Here is a 14989-nt window from a genome sequence, read left to right on the forward strand (position 1 = left end):
GATAATACATGGCCTGTATTTCAGACTTCTAACACAACTCCTACAAAATAATTTCGGGTTTTTTTAGGTTTTCTAAATTGGGAAGTTTTCCCATGAAGAATGAGTGGCAACCACTAGGAGGCTGTCTAGGATTGGTAACGGGATTCCGTCATGGCATAGACACACTTCCTGTGGTTTATTCCCAAAGCATGGATCAGCCCCAGCATTTTACTTGTAATGATTAGGATGGTGGCAATAGACTACTAAGAGACAGCTATTACATGAAATATAACTAAGTGTAATAAACAGCATAGGTGCATTTTCAGATATTAAATCATTATTATTCAATTAATCGATGTAACGTTCTGAATTTAACCGTCTTTGAAGTCGCATTACATGCCCCCCACCCCCACCCAAATACATGAATAAAAATAAATAAATACATTTTAAAAATTAAAATAAATGATTGAATAGATATAAAAACTGACGGTGATTTTTCATGAAAACAGGGCAATGTATTAGCTTTTATTTTTCTCTTTAGTGCAATGGTATTCCATACAGTTTTGCGCAAGTTAATGAGAATCCACGGTACACGGACAGTGGGGAGCATACACACACTCACGCACACATGCACTCACACACACGGACACACACACACACACACACACACACAAAGACCCACTGAAACTGAATAACTTCAACCACGCGAGACAGAGGGGAAGCAAGCTTTAGGTTTTCTCTCTTCGGGACTGGGTTGATCTTTGAACTACAGGAGTGCTGAAGTAATCTCTTGCCTTGTTAATATTTGCATTTGTATAGAGATTTAAGCAAGCCAACACAGGATATACACGTGCGGTAGGCATAATTACTTTTTTATTGAGCCAGTGAAAGGATAAAAGCGCCAGGACGTTAGGATGATCCTATACCTGGTCAGAGAATTAAATCGCGGTTAACGGTGAAATAGCCTACTTGTTTGCATGCTCTAAGAACAGGCAATTGTCGAATTATTGCTTCGAAGGGAATCTCACCTCCATGTCAAAGTAAAACATTGCTTAACAATTTAAGGCATTGCTTAATAATCAGGAATTCGTGTAGAGCATTTTTACAAAACCAGCATCAACAGTTACAAACATTTCTGTGAAAGACCGACCACGGTCCGACTTTTTCAGAACAAGATGAATATATTCAGACCTCGCGTGCTGAAAATCATGACGATATTGGTTGCAACAAAATGTATTCTACCACCCGTAGTCTCTGGGCAATTGTCGAAGTATTTTTTTGAGGATATTTTTCGTTTCTACGGTGAAAATGACTCACTATCAACTGTAAATCTCGAAAAAATTCTGCAATTGCTGGAAACCAGAAACCCAGATCATGTATTGGAAGGAGCAAACCCACCGATACACTCAAAGGTAACCCACCGATACACTCAACTGTTTGCGAAATAACGCGAGCAAAGTCTCAAATACAGAATTAAGCTTTTAAATCCGCCTGTTTTGGCACGTGTTAAGTGCAATCATGACGTTGGTTTACAATCAATGGCTAGTCACTGGCGGAATTCAAAATCTGAAAAAGAAGAAAAGAAAAATAATAATAATATGCTGGTTTTGATGTAAGCCAATTTCATTCAGCTCCAAAAAATATTAGTTTTAAATAAAAATGAACCACAATATTTTTTTTTATTTTATACGCTCTCGTTGAATAATATCGTGCCTTATTGGCTTGTAGGAATTAAGCCATAAAATACACGTTTTGGATAGTTTGATCCAGATTTGATCCATTATTTCATATAAATCAATGCAGTTGAGATGCTCCTCAAATCGACTTCACCACGCAGCAAAATTTAACAGTGTTAAATCAACTCTAGTAGTGTCAAAGGAAACGCTATTGGAGTTGAAAGTACTCTGAAAAAGAGTTTATTTTACATTGAAGATTTTGGAGAAGAAATGGATAACAAAGAGGTGGGACTGTGTTACAACAGCAGAATTCTAAAACCTGTACGGGAACATTAAAATAAGTAGGTTGTTACATGTAAACACAGACTGCAATATACACCGACAGATTAAAGTGACAGGTTTGGAATACAACCATAAACTGTATCCACATGCTAAATTCGTCACTGTCTGGTTTAGAGCATATTTGACTAGAGTGAGAAAAAAGAATTGAATTCAAATTTGCAATAGGTTGTCTTTGTTTTTCAACACCATTGAGTTGATTGAATCAATTCCTAGATCGCTTGTAGTTGCTTGTAGAAAAGTGACCTGTGAGTATTTCTTAGTGCAGGTCACATAGCATTCCACACAAGGTCACTACTGTGTTATCTCATCTGCTACGGCATCAGAAGAACCGCTGAGAGAGTAATACATACGTGTTGATGCACGTGCACCATTCATATAGCCTGTCGTTGTATGGTTTTGGATTGATTTTGATGTCCCTTAGCTTGTGTTTTTAAGCCTGTAAAGGATCCAACCCGCTATTTTATCACCAGCCAATCATAACTCTGAGATAAGCAGAAGCAAAGCGTCATCCATTGGTAATTTTAGTTATCCAGTTCAGCCTATTTCTGTTTTTGTTTATTTTACCCTCATTTTTTGTTTTTATTATTTCGATCCACATATCAGATTTTGTTTGTATTTTACCCTTGTTTTACTAAGTATGGTCTTTTTTCCCCCTGTTGTTAACCACATTGAGCTGCTTATTACTATGTATGAAAGTTGATGAATAAAGTAATTTTAAAATGAATTTCTTTGTCCCTTTCTGCAGTGCCTGTCAGCGAATGACATCTTGTCTCAGTATGGCTTGGGCAACGTCAGCCAGCTGAGTGCAGATGGTTTGGAGAGAATTTGCCCTGCCCTTCTGAATCAGGCTGTTCTGCCCCCCTGTCCCCTCAATGTGCCCGCCACAGCGGAACCTTTGCATGCCGTTGGTGAGTCCTTCCTTAATCATGTCCAAAAACTCAAATGAAACCGAATTAATTTATATATTCAAATATTACTCCAGTTGCATAGGTATTTATAGAATTTATAGAATATAACAACATGTTGAAATAAAGTTGTGGTTTGTTGTTTTCTCAATGTTGTTGCAATAATCCGAACTTGAACAAGCATTCCCAGAGTCTCTGGTATGATTTGTCGGTGCAAATGTGTTCTTTAAGGTCTTCTGTGGTCCTGTCTTTCAGTACAGTAATATGATGTGTTAGTGTACATTTGATCTTTCTTGAACTCATATAAACTCTGTAAGAGTTAAAATGGCTCTGAAAAGTTTTACTGTATAATAATAGAATTTCAGCAAGGTGCACAGTAAAATATTCGGTGTTAATTCAACTCTACATGTAATATACACACATACATCCATATGTACATTTAAGAGTTGATTTACCACTGAACATTTTACTGTGTCATCAGTGTGAAAATACCACCAGTTCTACGACAAAATGTCCTCAAAAACTCAGAGAGGAATTTGATGTTACAAATGGTTGCAATTACTAGGCTGGGTTTTGAAGGTGATTTTATTGATAAGTTATTTCTCCTGATATTATTGTAGATATTGTATATCTATCCACCATATCAGAATAAACCACAGTTTTTACTAAAGATCCTGTAGTATAGAAATGGATGTCTCAAAACACAAGCCTTTCCAGACACGTTTTGATTTTGATTTTTTTTTTAATCAAAAAATTTAAATTTGTTTTATTGGTATTCCTCACTCACAAATAATATAATGAAACACGTTTATGCTGTGATAGCAAAAACAGAAGCGCAAAGTGTGTAATCTTTCTGGTCCTATTTTCCTCTTTATATACACTGCCTGGCCAAAAAAAAAAGTCGCCATTTGGATTTTTTTGGACAGTGCCCACTGTACAAGCCTCTGGAGGCAGTGTCATGATCTGGGGTTGCTTCAATTGGTCAGGTCTAGGCTCAGCAACGTTATGCGGCAATAAAATAAAGTCAGCTGAGTACCTGAATGTACTGAATGATCAGGTTATCCCATCAATGGATTTTTTCTTCGCTAACGGCACGTGCATATTCCAGGACGACAATGCCAAGATTCATCAGGCTCAAATTGTGAAAGAGTGGTTCTGGGAGCACGAGAAATCATTTTCACACATGAATTGGCCACCAGAGTCCTGACCTTAACCCCATTGAAAGTGTTTGGGATGTGCTGGAGAAGACTTTACGGAGTGGTTCGACTCTCCTGTCGTCAATACAAGATCTCGGCCAGAAACTAATGTAATTCTGGACGGAAATAAATGTTGTGACATTGCGGAAGTTTGTCGAAATAATGCCACAACGAATGCGCGCCGTAATCAAAGCTAAAGGCGGTCCAACGAAATATTAGAGTGTTTTTTTGGCCAGGCAGTGTATTTCTCCTGTCATATTATTGATTGATTGATAGATGATGTCACAATAGCATGACCCTACAACTGTAACCGTGGGTCTGTCAGCTGAAAGGTGTCTGTGGTGCCTTTCTGGTGTCTGTGGCGAGGGTAAATGCATTGTGAGAAGATTGACATGCTGATGTTATCAGTCGTGTCGCCAGAGGGAATGGTTTCCAAATGCTTTGGGGTCAAACTGTCCTGACCTGCTATTGGTAGTGACTGGCAGGCCATACCCAATCGCATTTCTGAAGCTGGACTTGGAACTTGAAGGATTCGTGTTCAAATCCCAAGTAGAATACTTGCTTTCTTACCCTTGAATGAGATATTATAAAATCTCCCAAGACAGGTGTGCCTGTTACAATATGAAAAATATTTATATAACAAAACAGCATCTCTTTGGGTTGGAAGATATTCAGCACTATGTGATTATTTTTGCTCAGTCAAATTCTTAAATCCAATGGAAATCCATTGCTCACTGTTTTTATATATACAGTATATATCCCATCCATCCATCATCTATACCCACTCGGGCAGGGTCGCAGAGGGTTGCTGGAACCTATCCCAGTGTGCACTGGGCGAAAGGCAAGAATGCACCCGGGACAGGCTGCCAATCTATCGCAGGGCACACACACCATTCAAATAAAGATATAAGTAGTGGAGTGCTGAAATAGCTGATGGTTTGAAAACGGACAACGTTGCGCACGTACACTTTATTGCGCTTGTGTATCTAGGTAGTTTTATAGCGGAAAGATTTAACTGCTAATTACCTGTTTATTAGTAGCTGTTCAGTTTCAATAGAGAGCTTTAGACTTTAGTCATCTGTGTCTGTGTCTGTGCCAGGTTAATTAAAGGAACTTTGTCAGTTGCCTCAGTGCAGTGGGGTTACATCGTTATGGACCATTACTTGATTGCAGAGCAGTATATCAGATTAAGTGAGTAAATTAGGCAAAAACAGATGCCAATAATTTCTTGGCATGTATCATATATCAATATTCATGATTATCAATAATACCTTCTGCCCGACACTATCCAAACTTTTACCCATGATTTATGCAAGAAAATGTGTTAGTCTGGTGTGGTGCACACCTCAAAACCTTGTTGTTCTGTTAAGATGTCATAGTATATGTCTTTCCGTTGTAAGTGTCTTTTTTTTACAAACAATTATTTATTCATTTATGAAAGATTTTACATTTTTTATTTATTCATTTATGAAACATTTTTCATTTTACCAAATTAAAAACTTAATTAAAAAAAAATTTAAAAGGTAACCAACAGGAGTTCAATTGTGATGGTGGGGTGACGCACCAAATAAGAAAAATACTCAGGCCTGTATTCGGAAAGCATCTTTGAACAGAAGTGCTAGATCTAGGATCAGCTTTGCATTCTATCCCATAATGCATAGGGTTAGGATATGAACAGGGGAATCCTAATACTAAAGCAGCACCCTACCTTTGTCACGAGTGTAGGTCTTTGTGTAACATAACTCAGATGGAGTACTTTTTGCACTGGTTCACCTAACCAGTGTGAACTGACACAACTACTGCAAGTTTACTAGACCCTACATTCTACTGTCTACATACCCTAGGCAACCTCACCTTCAGCCTCAATTATCATTCACATTCTTTCATTCTTTATATCATAATTTGCTGTAGAACAGAAAGAAAGCAATATGTTTACGCAGTAAACTTCATCGTACTTTGCAGTAGCAGGACCAATACGGGGCAAAGTGTAAATCAGTGTTATCTGAGCTTACTGCATGGGCCACTGGAACCTGGTTTCATGTGCTAGTTCTGTGCAGCAGCTGCTGGGGGGGGGGGGGGGTAATCCTCCATTATTTCGGTGTGCCCTGTAGAATGTGATTACCATCTGGGCCAGAGGAAGAAGACAGACAGGTATGTGGTTTGGCAGCCATAGCCGTGAAGCAGCAGCGGAGTTTCCATGGTAATGGGCTCACTCTTGTGAGTGGCAGAGAGATCGGTCACTTCTGTGCAGTGGGGAAAACTGAGCTTTACTCCCTTAAGCAAAATCAGGGGTGGGAGGAAGTCCTTAAGATTTAGGGTGCCTATTTCAGTTTACTGCAGTACTGTAGTATTACACCACTGAGGTAAGGGACCTGTTACAGACTGGATCCTTGTGTGTACATTCACTTGTTTGTCAGGCTGTGTTCCATTCCAGGACTGAATATGGCCTATTCATTACATATTCATTGGTTACTACTAGATGAGGCAGTTACTGTACCTTGGACTGATTGATGCTAATAATTGATCAGACTGCAAACTGAAAGGACTTTGCAGTTTGCCTGAAACGAACTGTGATGGTATTGGTTGCACAAACTATCAGCAGACCCCGCATTCGTCGCCCGTAGCTCCTGATACATCTTATCAGCGGCCTGGGCTGCCGGTACGATGATCGACTATAACGTTTCCCAGGGTTGACAGTTTGTGGGTGGGGAATGTGCTGCAGCGGTAGCTGTAAAGAGACTTCTCTCTCTCCCCCTTCCCCAGATGTCTGGGGATTTGGGGTCTTGGCTGTCACCATTATTAATCTGGCGGCGCTGCTCGGTCTGACGCTCATCCCCTTCACCAAGAAGTCCTACTTCCCCAAGGTGCTCACCTATTTCATCGGCCTGGCGATTGGCACGCTCTTCTCCAATGCCGTGCTTCAGCTCATCCCGGAGGTGAGAGGAACGTCCTGTAATATAACTGCCTTCTCTGTAGCATTTCGTACCATAGACCGGGGCTGCCAAACCCTGTTCCTGGTTATCTACCATCCTGTAGGTTTTCATTTCAGCCCTGAGTTTGCAAACCTGACTCTACTGATTAGCAGCTCAACAGGCTGTCTAGCTGTTGAATGAGGTGTACTTTGTTAGGGTCGGAGTGAAAACCTACAGGACGGTAGATCTCCAGGAACAGGTATGGGCAGCTGTCTCAGGACACAATCTATGTTAGTGTACTAGGACACGGTAATTTAGTATTATAATCTGTACTAGGACACAGGAATTCAATTCATAATCAGTATTAGAACAGTAATTAAAGGTCATTATCTGTACTAGAACACAAACCTTTAATATGCTTAGGTTACAGATTTTATGGATGTAATTAGAATCAATTGCCATCATATAAATTACTTTCTTCCTCAGTCATTATAGCACAAATTATTCAGTTATTGTAATGCAATTACAGAATTACAGACTTACACATGTTTCTCTATGTCTTTCTTTTCCCCAAATGAGCAGGCCTTGGGGTTTGATCCCAAATCTGACAACTACATCACAAAAGCCGTTGGAATATTTGGAGGATTCTATCTGCTTTTCGTCACAGAAAAAATACTGAAGATGGCACTGAAAATTGACCCTGAGGTTTGTATCTTTGTTGTCCCCATGGTTTTTCTATGCTGTACATGTCTGACCGCAGACAGTATTTACAGAAACAAATAAAGAGATATATGCAGTCTCCTATAATAACTCAGTAACAACACCAGCTCTTCTGTGGAATATTGAAGTGTGCGGACTGGTTTTAACCAGTCAGGATTGAGCCAGGAAGTGAAGCCAGGTACCATGTCCTGCCTTCATCGTAGCCAATAGAACACCTGATGTGTTACGTTATGAATAGAAGCAAATTGTGCAAAGTTTCGGAAAAATACTATTACTTACTGAAGTGTATTTTATCTTTGAAATTATCTCATGAAAATCAGTTAACATGGCCTCACCTGCAAAAAATACTTAAGGAGTTTTGATGTTTTATTGTCCTTTTACATCAAGTTGAGGCTGTGGAAGTTAGACTTGGAGATTTTAAAGCAACCACCACATAGGCAGCCACATACAAAGTTCATATACGTAAGCTCACGTACTGTGCAATTCAGATGAAATGGCACAATTTTACTCTGATTGGCTCACGTACACTGCAGATGTATCTTTGGGAAAATGTTGATGAAAAGGTCCACTTTCCAGCAGAGCTGTGGGTGAAGGTTTGAGTAAAGAAGCACTGGCATGAATTTGTTGGCATGGTTTTCCTCTCAGTCTCCCTTCTTCTTTTTCCCTCTCCCTGAATTTTCAGCCCGGGCACAGTCACTTCTCGCCCCCGGAGCAGCTCCGGGCCAACTCTCTCCAGAACGGGGATGTGGCGGGCAAAGCCGAGGTCATTGCCGTCACCAGCTTCAGCAGTGTCAACAGTGACAAGGCTAGCGTGACCTCAGAACCTCCCACAGAGCAGGTAGCAGGCCGAGTCCTTTCACCCAAAAATCAAGATGAAAGTTCCGAAACAGGAAGTCTTGACCTGGGTCTGGCCTTTGTGCTTGTTATTTTAGTACAATGTGGATCATATATTTTTTTTACAGACAAAGACGTCTACCCTGATTTGTTTGTGCTTGGAGAAATTCATGTGGCAGTACAACATAAGTTAGCCCCCACTGAAAATTATTTGTCTGGTCTATTTTGCAATGCGAAATTTCTGTCTGTAGGAATCCTAAAATGACAAGTGTTTTACCTGGTAGACTAATGGAGTTGTTCTCAAAACTTGTCCTTCATTTTGAATCAAGTATAAGTGTATGTCTAAATTAAGCCACATTTAATTATCATTGTTGGAAGGAAATGCCCATCAGAATTAATTTCCTACTGCTGACACACTTGAATATAGTAACAGTGACATTGCTGCTGCATTAGTTTTTGGTTGGCCTTTAGTTGTACTGAAACTCAGAGAGGTGTATACCCTGTGGTTCAAAGGAGAAACTCAACAGTTTTCTGACAGAATTGCTTCAGTGGTATGGAGATCTAGTGAGAGTATCCATGGGGCAGAATGGCATTTGTCAGTATCACGAAAATAAGATAATTGGAGAAATAACATTAATGGTTAACAGAGTTGCGGCCAAGTTCAAGCTGGCCTTGGAAGGGACAAGAGAAACTAAACAAACTCTCATGACCTAATCGGGGAAGGGCAAAGGTAAAAAAGCCGTCTGAGAAATATTTTCCGTTTTCAAGACGGCGCAGATGCTTGCAAGTTGCATTTGGCGGCATTTGCTAATTTCCCTCAAAATAGAGACTTCCTCCTACTTCATAACAATTGCTGCAGCAATGGAGGGTAACAGCTGGGGAGGGAAGGGGGTCACTGAACCCGTGTCACATGACCTGTACCACCGCTGTGTGTTCCACGAGTTTGAGCTCAAAACATTTAACGGATAAAAAAGAGCTGGCATTCCCATAGCAAGTCAGTGAGGGTTGTTGCAAATGGTGTGTATTTATCTACAGGACAATAGTCGGCACACATGAGCTGAGTTGATGTATTTATGCCTGTCCTCAATAAATATGGTGTTCTTTGCACCTCTCTCACCTTTGACCCCTTGACCCCTTTGACCCCTTGATTTAAGAGGATTCTTTGTGAATAGATAGGAATTTAGCGTGTTGTACTGTAGTTGGACACCTTGAGAAAGACAGGGCACAGAGTGGGCAGATAATCGGATTGAATACCCTAACTACAATCAGCTCAAAGCTTTGGTTGGGCATCATAAAAAGCAAGTATACATTTACCCAAGCTGGTAGGACTCTCAATATATTTAGTTTCCTTTTGCCTCCTTAAATGCTCAATGTTGATGGTTTTTATGAGAAGACTGTGGATTGTTACACCTGGCAGGGTCACACACAGTGTGCTACAGCTGGATTTAGCTCTATTCATCCAACCACAACATTCAGCTCTCCTCAGAAACACACAAACATAGCCATTCACTCGCAACCACAATGGTTTCTGAAGCTCGTCTGAAAGTATATTGGTCTATAGCTGTATGATACAACTGTATGAAAAACCGCACCAACAGCTGAGTGTCAGGATTTCATTTTGTGGATCTAGCTTTAATTTTGTAGCTTATTAATCTGTGTGAAATGAGAGCCAGTCACATATTTACCTGTGGAACCAGATTTATTCAGCCCTGTTGAAAGGGGTTGTGTATTTGTGTGAACAATATCCTCCTGTACACAAGTTGTCATGTGAAATGTGTTCAGCACCACATATTTTGAGGCTTTAAGAGGCGTTGATGTCCCTGGGTTGCCAGGACGTGCACGTCTCCACGGTAACCTGCCGCTGGCTCAGGGGGGAGCGCATCTCCAAGATCAAGACGGTGGCGTGGATGATCACCCTGAGCGACGCCCTGCACAACTTCATCGACGGCCTGGCCATCGGGGCCTCCTTCACCGTGTCGGTGCTGACCGGCTTCAGCACCTCCATCGCCATCTTCTGCGAGGAGTTCCCTCATGAGCTGGGTGAGTGTCCGGAGGGGGGGCTGGGTGTCTGAGGGGTGTTCTACTGCTGCGCTCATTTTTACTGGGTTCAGAGAGTACGGGGGCCTTGCAACTGCAGGACACAGAGCAGAATGTCTAAATCTGAGGGAACTCGTTTTATGAGCCCTCTAAAGGAAGGTTTTGTGCATTACTTCCCCGCGTTCGCCACGTGAAGGAATTCCTGTTTCAAGATTGTAGTGTTAGTGAAACCTGCGGGGAAGCGGTAAACAGATAGAACTGGGCAGACATAGCTCAGGAGGTAAGAGCAGTTGTCTAGCAGTCGGAGGGTTGTTGGTTCAATCCCCCACCCTGGGTATGTCGAAGTGTCCCTGAGCAAGACACCTAACCCCTAATTGCTCTGGTGAATGCAAGGCATCAATTGTAAAGCGCTTTGGATAAAAGCGCTATATATAATTGGGGTCCATTTACCATTTAGAACTATAACCCTGATTACAGTATTTACAATGAGCTTTTGATTGAGCAAATCACCAGTCAACCTATGACACAATGGCAATGTGTAAGTAGTTAGTAGTTAAATTTGTATTAAGTGCAGGCTCTACTCTAATCCTGTACATTGTATAGTATAATCACTTGTGATTTTTAAGAATCAGAATGCATGCATTAGGCTTTGTCATGGAGAACAATGGAGGGGGGGAGGGGGTAATGCTATTATGACTGCAGCGTTTCGGTCCTCCTCGATGAACTGTGGTCTCTTGCTCCCCCTGCAGGTGACTTTGTGATACTGCTGAACTCAGGCATGAGTATCCCCCAGGCGATTTTCTTCAACATGCTGTCGGCCATGTCCTGCTACCTTGGGCTGGTGATTGGCGTCGTGTTGGGGAGCAACTTCGCCCCCAACATTATCTTTGCATTGGCAGGAGGCATGTTCCTCTACATTGCACTGGCTGACATGGTTAGTAATCCTGTTAACGAACTACTGCGTCCTCTTTCTGAAATACATTTTTTCTTGATTTTGTTCTGTACTCCACAATTTTTGATTTGTAATCTAACAGTTCACATGTGGTTAAAGAGCAGATTCTGAGATTTTACTAAGGGTATTTCATGCATGTTGGTTTCACCATGTAGAAAATTCAGCACTTCTTATACATAGTCCGCCCATTTCAGACCACCATATTTTTTGGGACAAATGAATTCACTGGTTTTTTTTTTTTTTTTTGTATTTGTGTTCAGTTGCTTCCTTAGTGCAGGTATAATGGAGCTTTCAATATCTAGTTCTGATTCTAGATATTGAAAAGAGCTGGCAGTTATTAAAAAAAGTAAAAGAAGCATAAAATAATTAATAGATATGCTATTTATTTATTTGGTGAAACCAAAATGCATTAAAAATATCTTTTATAAGAGCCGAGAATATGCACTTTACCCACATGTGAATTGTTTGATTACAAATCTAAAACTGTGGATTACAGTGCAAAATAATAAATAAAAGTAAATAAAAATAAAAATAATGTCCAAAATATTAGCCCACTGTATTTGCTTAGCCTTGCACTCACCACAGATTAAGAACATGATCTCAGAATCAGGCATCTAGCAATAACCTGTGCCACAATGAGAAAATTGCTTAGTGTCTTATGGGAAATAATTCTGATTTTGTGAAACCTAATGAAGAAAGGCAATTAACAGATGTATTTAAGAGCAGTAACAGACTGAACGTTGTATCTACAGCTAGGACACAGAAGCACTAGAGCTGAAACTAGAGCCCATTTAGCACAACCTTTTTGCTTTAAAAAGGGGTTGCCGTTTGCGTTAACCTAATGTAACCTAATTAACCTGATGTACCTGCTTTATTGAAAAGAGCAGACTTCAGCAATTTACTGAATGTAATTCACATCCTTCAGCTCCTTATCAACAAAGAGATACTAAATATTGCCCTGGGTTGTTATCAGAAAAACCTGTTCACCCCAAGTAATTTGGATAATGACTTTACTTCCTGAAATCTGCGCAATAGGCAAATTTACAGGTCATTTCTTTGGCGCTAATTGCTTCCTAAATTTCTATTTTGCCATGATAAAAAAATAAACAAATAAAAAAATAGGATAGAGGATATCCTTTTAAGCCTTATCTTCTCAAGTTCCAGTAGTTAAAATGTTATCAGGTGTAACCATACATCATCAGGCACTGGATTATACAGCGTAACAGCATAATGATGCGTGTTTTTGGAACATGGAAAGGGAACAATCGTTTTAGCACTGAAATTTTGCAGGGTGGTTAAAATGCTCTTGGCTCAGTGAGTTTGTTTCATTTCCAATTTGCCAAAGGATACACCAAAGTCCACTCATGTTAATTTATACAACAGACTGTACCAGATTGAAATTCTCACTGAAGGCCTTTAGTGTCGATTTGTATAACATTTATCTCATATGGAAACTGTTATATGTTAACATCGCAATGGAGGCTTGGCTTCGGCCTTGGGGGTTGGGAGGGAGGTTGTCATCTTGCTGCTAAGCGACAACACCCTTTGTAAAAACTGCTATACGAATAAAAACCTGCTGAAATGCATTGAGAGTGGGAACACAATTTGAACTACTTGACTGAAATCAGTTTGCAGCACCAGCCAAATCTAAAAGGCAGAATTACTGGTGTATGTTTCTACCCTTGATTTATTAGAATTTGTATCCTCTTAAAAATTCCTCTTAAGAATATGTTATTTGTTTACCAATAATTATTATACTCATTCTGGAGGGGAACCAGTTAACTAACACTCCCCTTACAGTTATATGTTTTTGGGAACAGGATTGGTAATATAGAGCAAAATGGGGTGATGTGAATGGAGTATGATACAGAACCCTTTGTAAAGGTTGTCCAGTCACTCTAGGTGACTGCGAATGTGCACAATGTAAAATATCCAGTGTTAATTCAACTCTAGCAGAGTCAGAGTACATAGGAGTCCAGTTGGGATCATATGTACTCTGTGAGAGTTCATTTAACACTGAACATTGTACTGTGCAGAAAAGCTCCAATGTTCTGCAGTTATGGAGTAGATGAGTGGGTCTTTATTAGGACTGTGGTCTTCGATTTCAGTATCCCGAGATGAATGCCATCGTCGCGGAACAGGAGAGGACCACCAGGAACGCCATCATTTTCTTCCTGATACAGAACGTCGGCCTGCTGACCGGCTTCAGCATCATTCTCCTCATCACCATTTACGCTGGAGAAATCCACCTGGGATAGGGGACTTGGAGAGAGGAGAGGCCTTTCTAGCAGTCCCATCGCTAGAACACCAGCCCCAAAATCTGGCACCACCGTCCCGTCCCGAGACGTGGGTCCCAACCAAAGCATTGTGGGTCTCCACTGTGGGTCTCCATCATGGGTCTCCACTCGGCCGCTACCACTCTCAAAGCTGACGTATAATGTCACCACGGCAACATTTTGAGAACACGGTGGCAGTTGGACCATACAGCAGCACTCCTCAGAGATAACAAATCTGTTTTGATTGATCCACTGATTCCTGGCCTTTATGGTCATGTGATGAAGCATTATTTATTACATGCATCATTATCTACCACAGTGTGCTGCAGCATTGGTTCACTTTTCCTGCCTTTTTTTACACTGCTGCTAATCCATGTGCTTTTGTTGAATCGACTGTATGGTGAAAGTGGTCCATGGACCAATGTCTTTCAAGCCAAAGAGTTTCCTAACATTCAAACTTTTACTTGCTGGGTGCTTTATAGCCAAACCATTAAATTTGACAGCTTTCACAATAAGATGCCACATAGGCATCACAGGCATAATAAAAATCACTGTAAAGGCTTGTGCCAGTTGGTCACGTAACCACTTTTTTATGAGGTTTGAGAGGTGCTGTAAAAACAGCTTCAAATCAAAGAAGGGAATATAGAGTTCGACATGCCCCCCAAGTTCTGAACACTGTTCATATTCCTTTTACTCCTGGGGTGGAAATAATGTATGCAATAGTTGTCTAACTTCCAGAAGGAATGGCTGGAAATAATTCAGAATGGTTGGATTAAAACTTGAAGATTTTCTTAATACTAGTATACTCCACTGATCTTATGATGAGGAAACACCTGAGGAGCAGTGACAGAAATAAAAATGAATTGCGCGAGTGGAAAGGAAGTTACTTATAGCTCAAAACAATTGTGAGTATTGCTGTCTTTCTTAACCATCACAGAGGTGAACAAAATTTTTCAGCTTTTTTTTTTTTACACAATCATGTTTGGTAAAATGCAATAAAAAGATTTTATTTTGAAGTTTGCTGTGTTTTTCCTATCCTTCCATTGTTCTGGAGTACCTTTGAACTTTGAACACGGTCACTTTTTACATGTCCAGTGTCAAACTGCGTGCAGTTGAGATGGAAATTAATCATATGAGGTAAGCCTTGGTTTGTTTGAGAA

At 40.4% G+C, this 14989-nt stretch overlaps 1 protein-coding gene across 1 annotated transcript; it reads left to right on the forward strand.

Moving 5' to 3' along the window:
• The first annotated feature begins 621 nt into the window (after positions 1–621).
• Positions 622–14845, forward strand: slc39a8 (solute carrier family 39 member 8). The gene is made up of 8 exons (XM_064335273.1): positions 622–1391; positions 2743–2905; positions 6862–7034; positions 7593–7715; positions 8413–8568; positions 10397–10604; positions 11351–11535; positions 13662–14845. The coding sequence occupies exons 1-8, from the start codon at positions 1155–1157 to the stop codon at positions 13809–13811; spliced, it is 1395 nt and encodes a 464-aa protein (XP_064191343.1). The 5' UTR covers positions 622–1154; the 3' UTR covers positions 13812–14845.
• Positions 14846–14989: the final 144 nt, after the last annotated feature.

This window comes from Anguilla rostrata, chromosome 5 (assembly GCF_018555375.3).
Source record: "Anguilla rostrata isolate EN2019 chromosome 5, ASM1855537v3, whole genome shotgun sequence".
NCBI classification, from domain to species: Eukaryota; Metazoa; Chordata; class Actinopteri; order Anguilliformes; family Anguillidae; genus Anguilla; species Anguilla rostrata.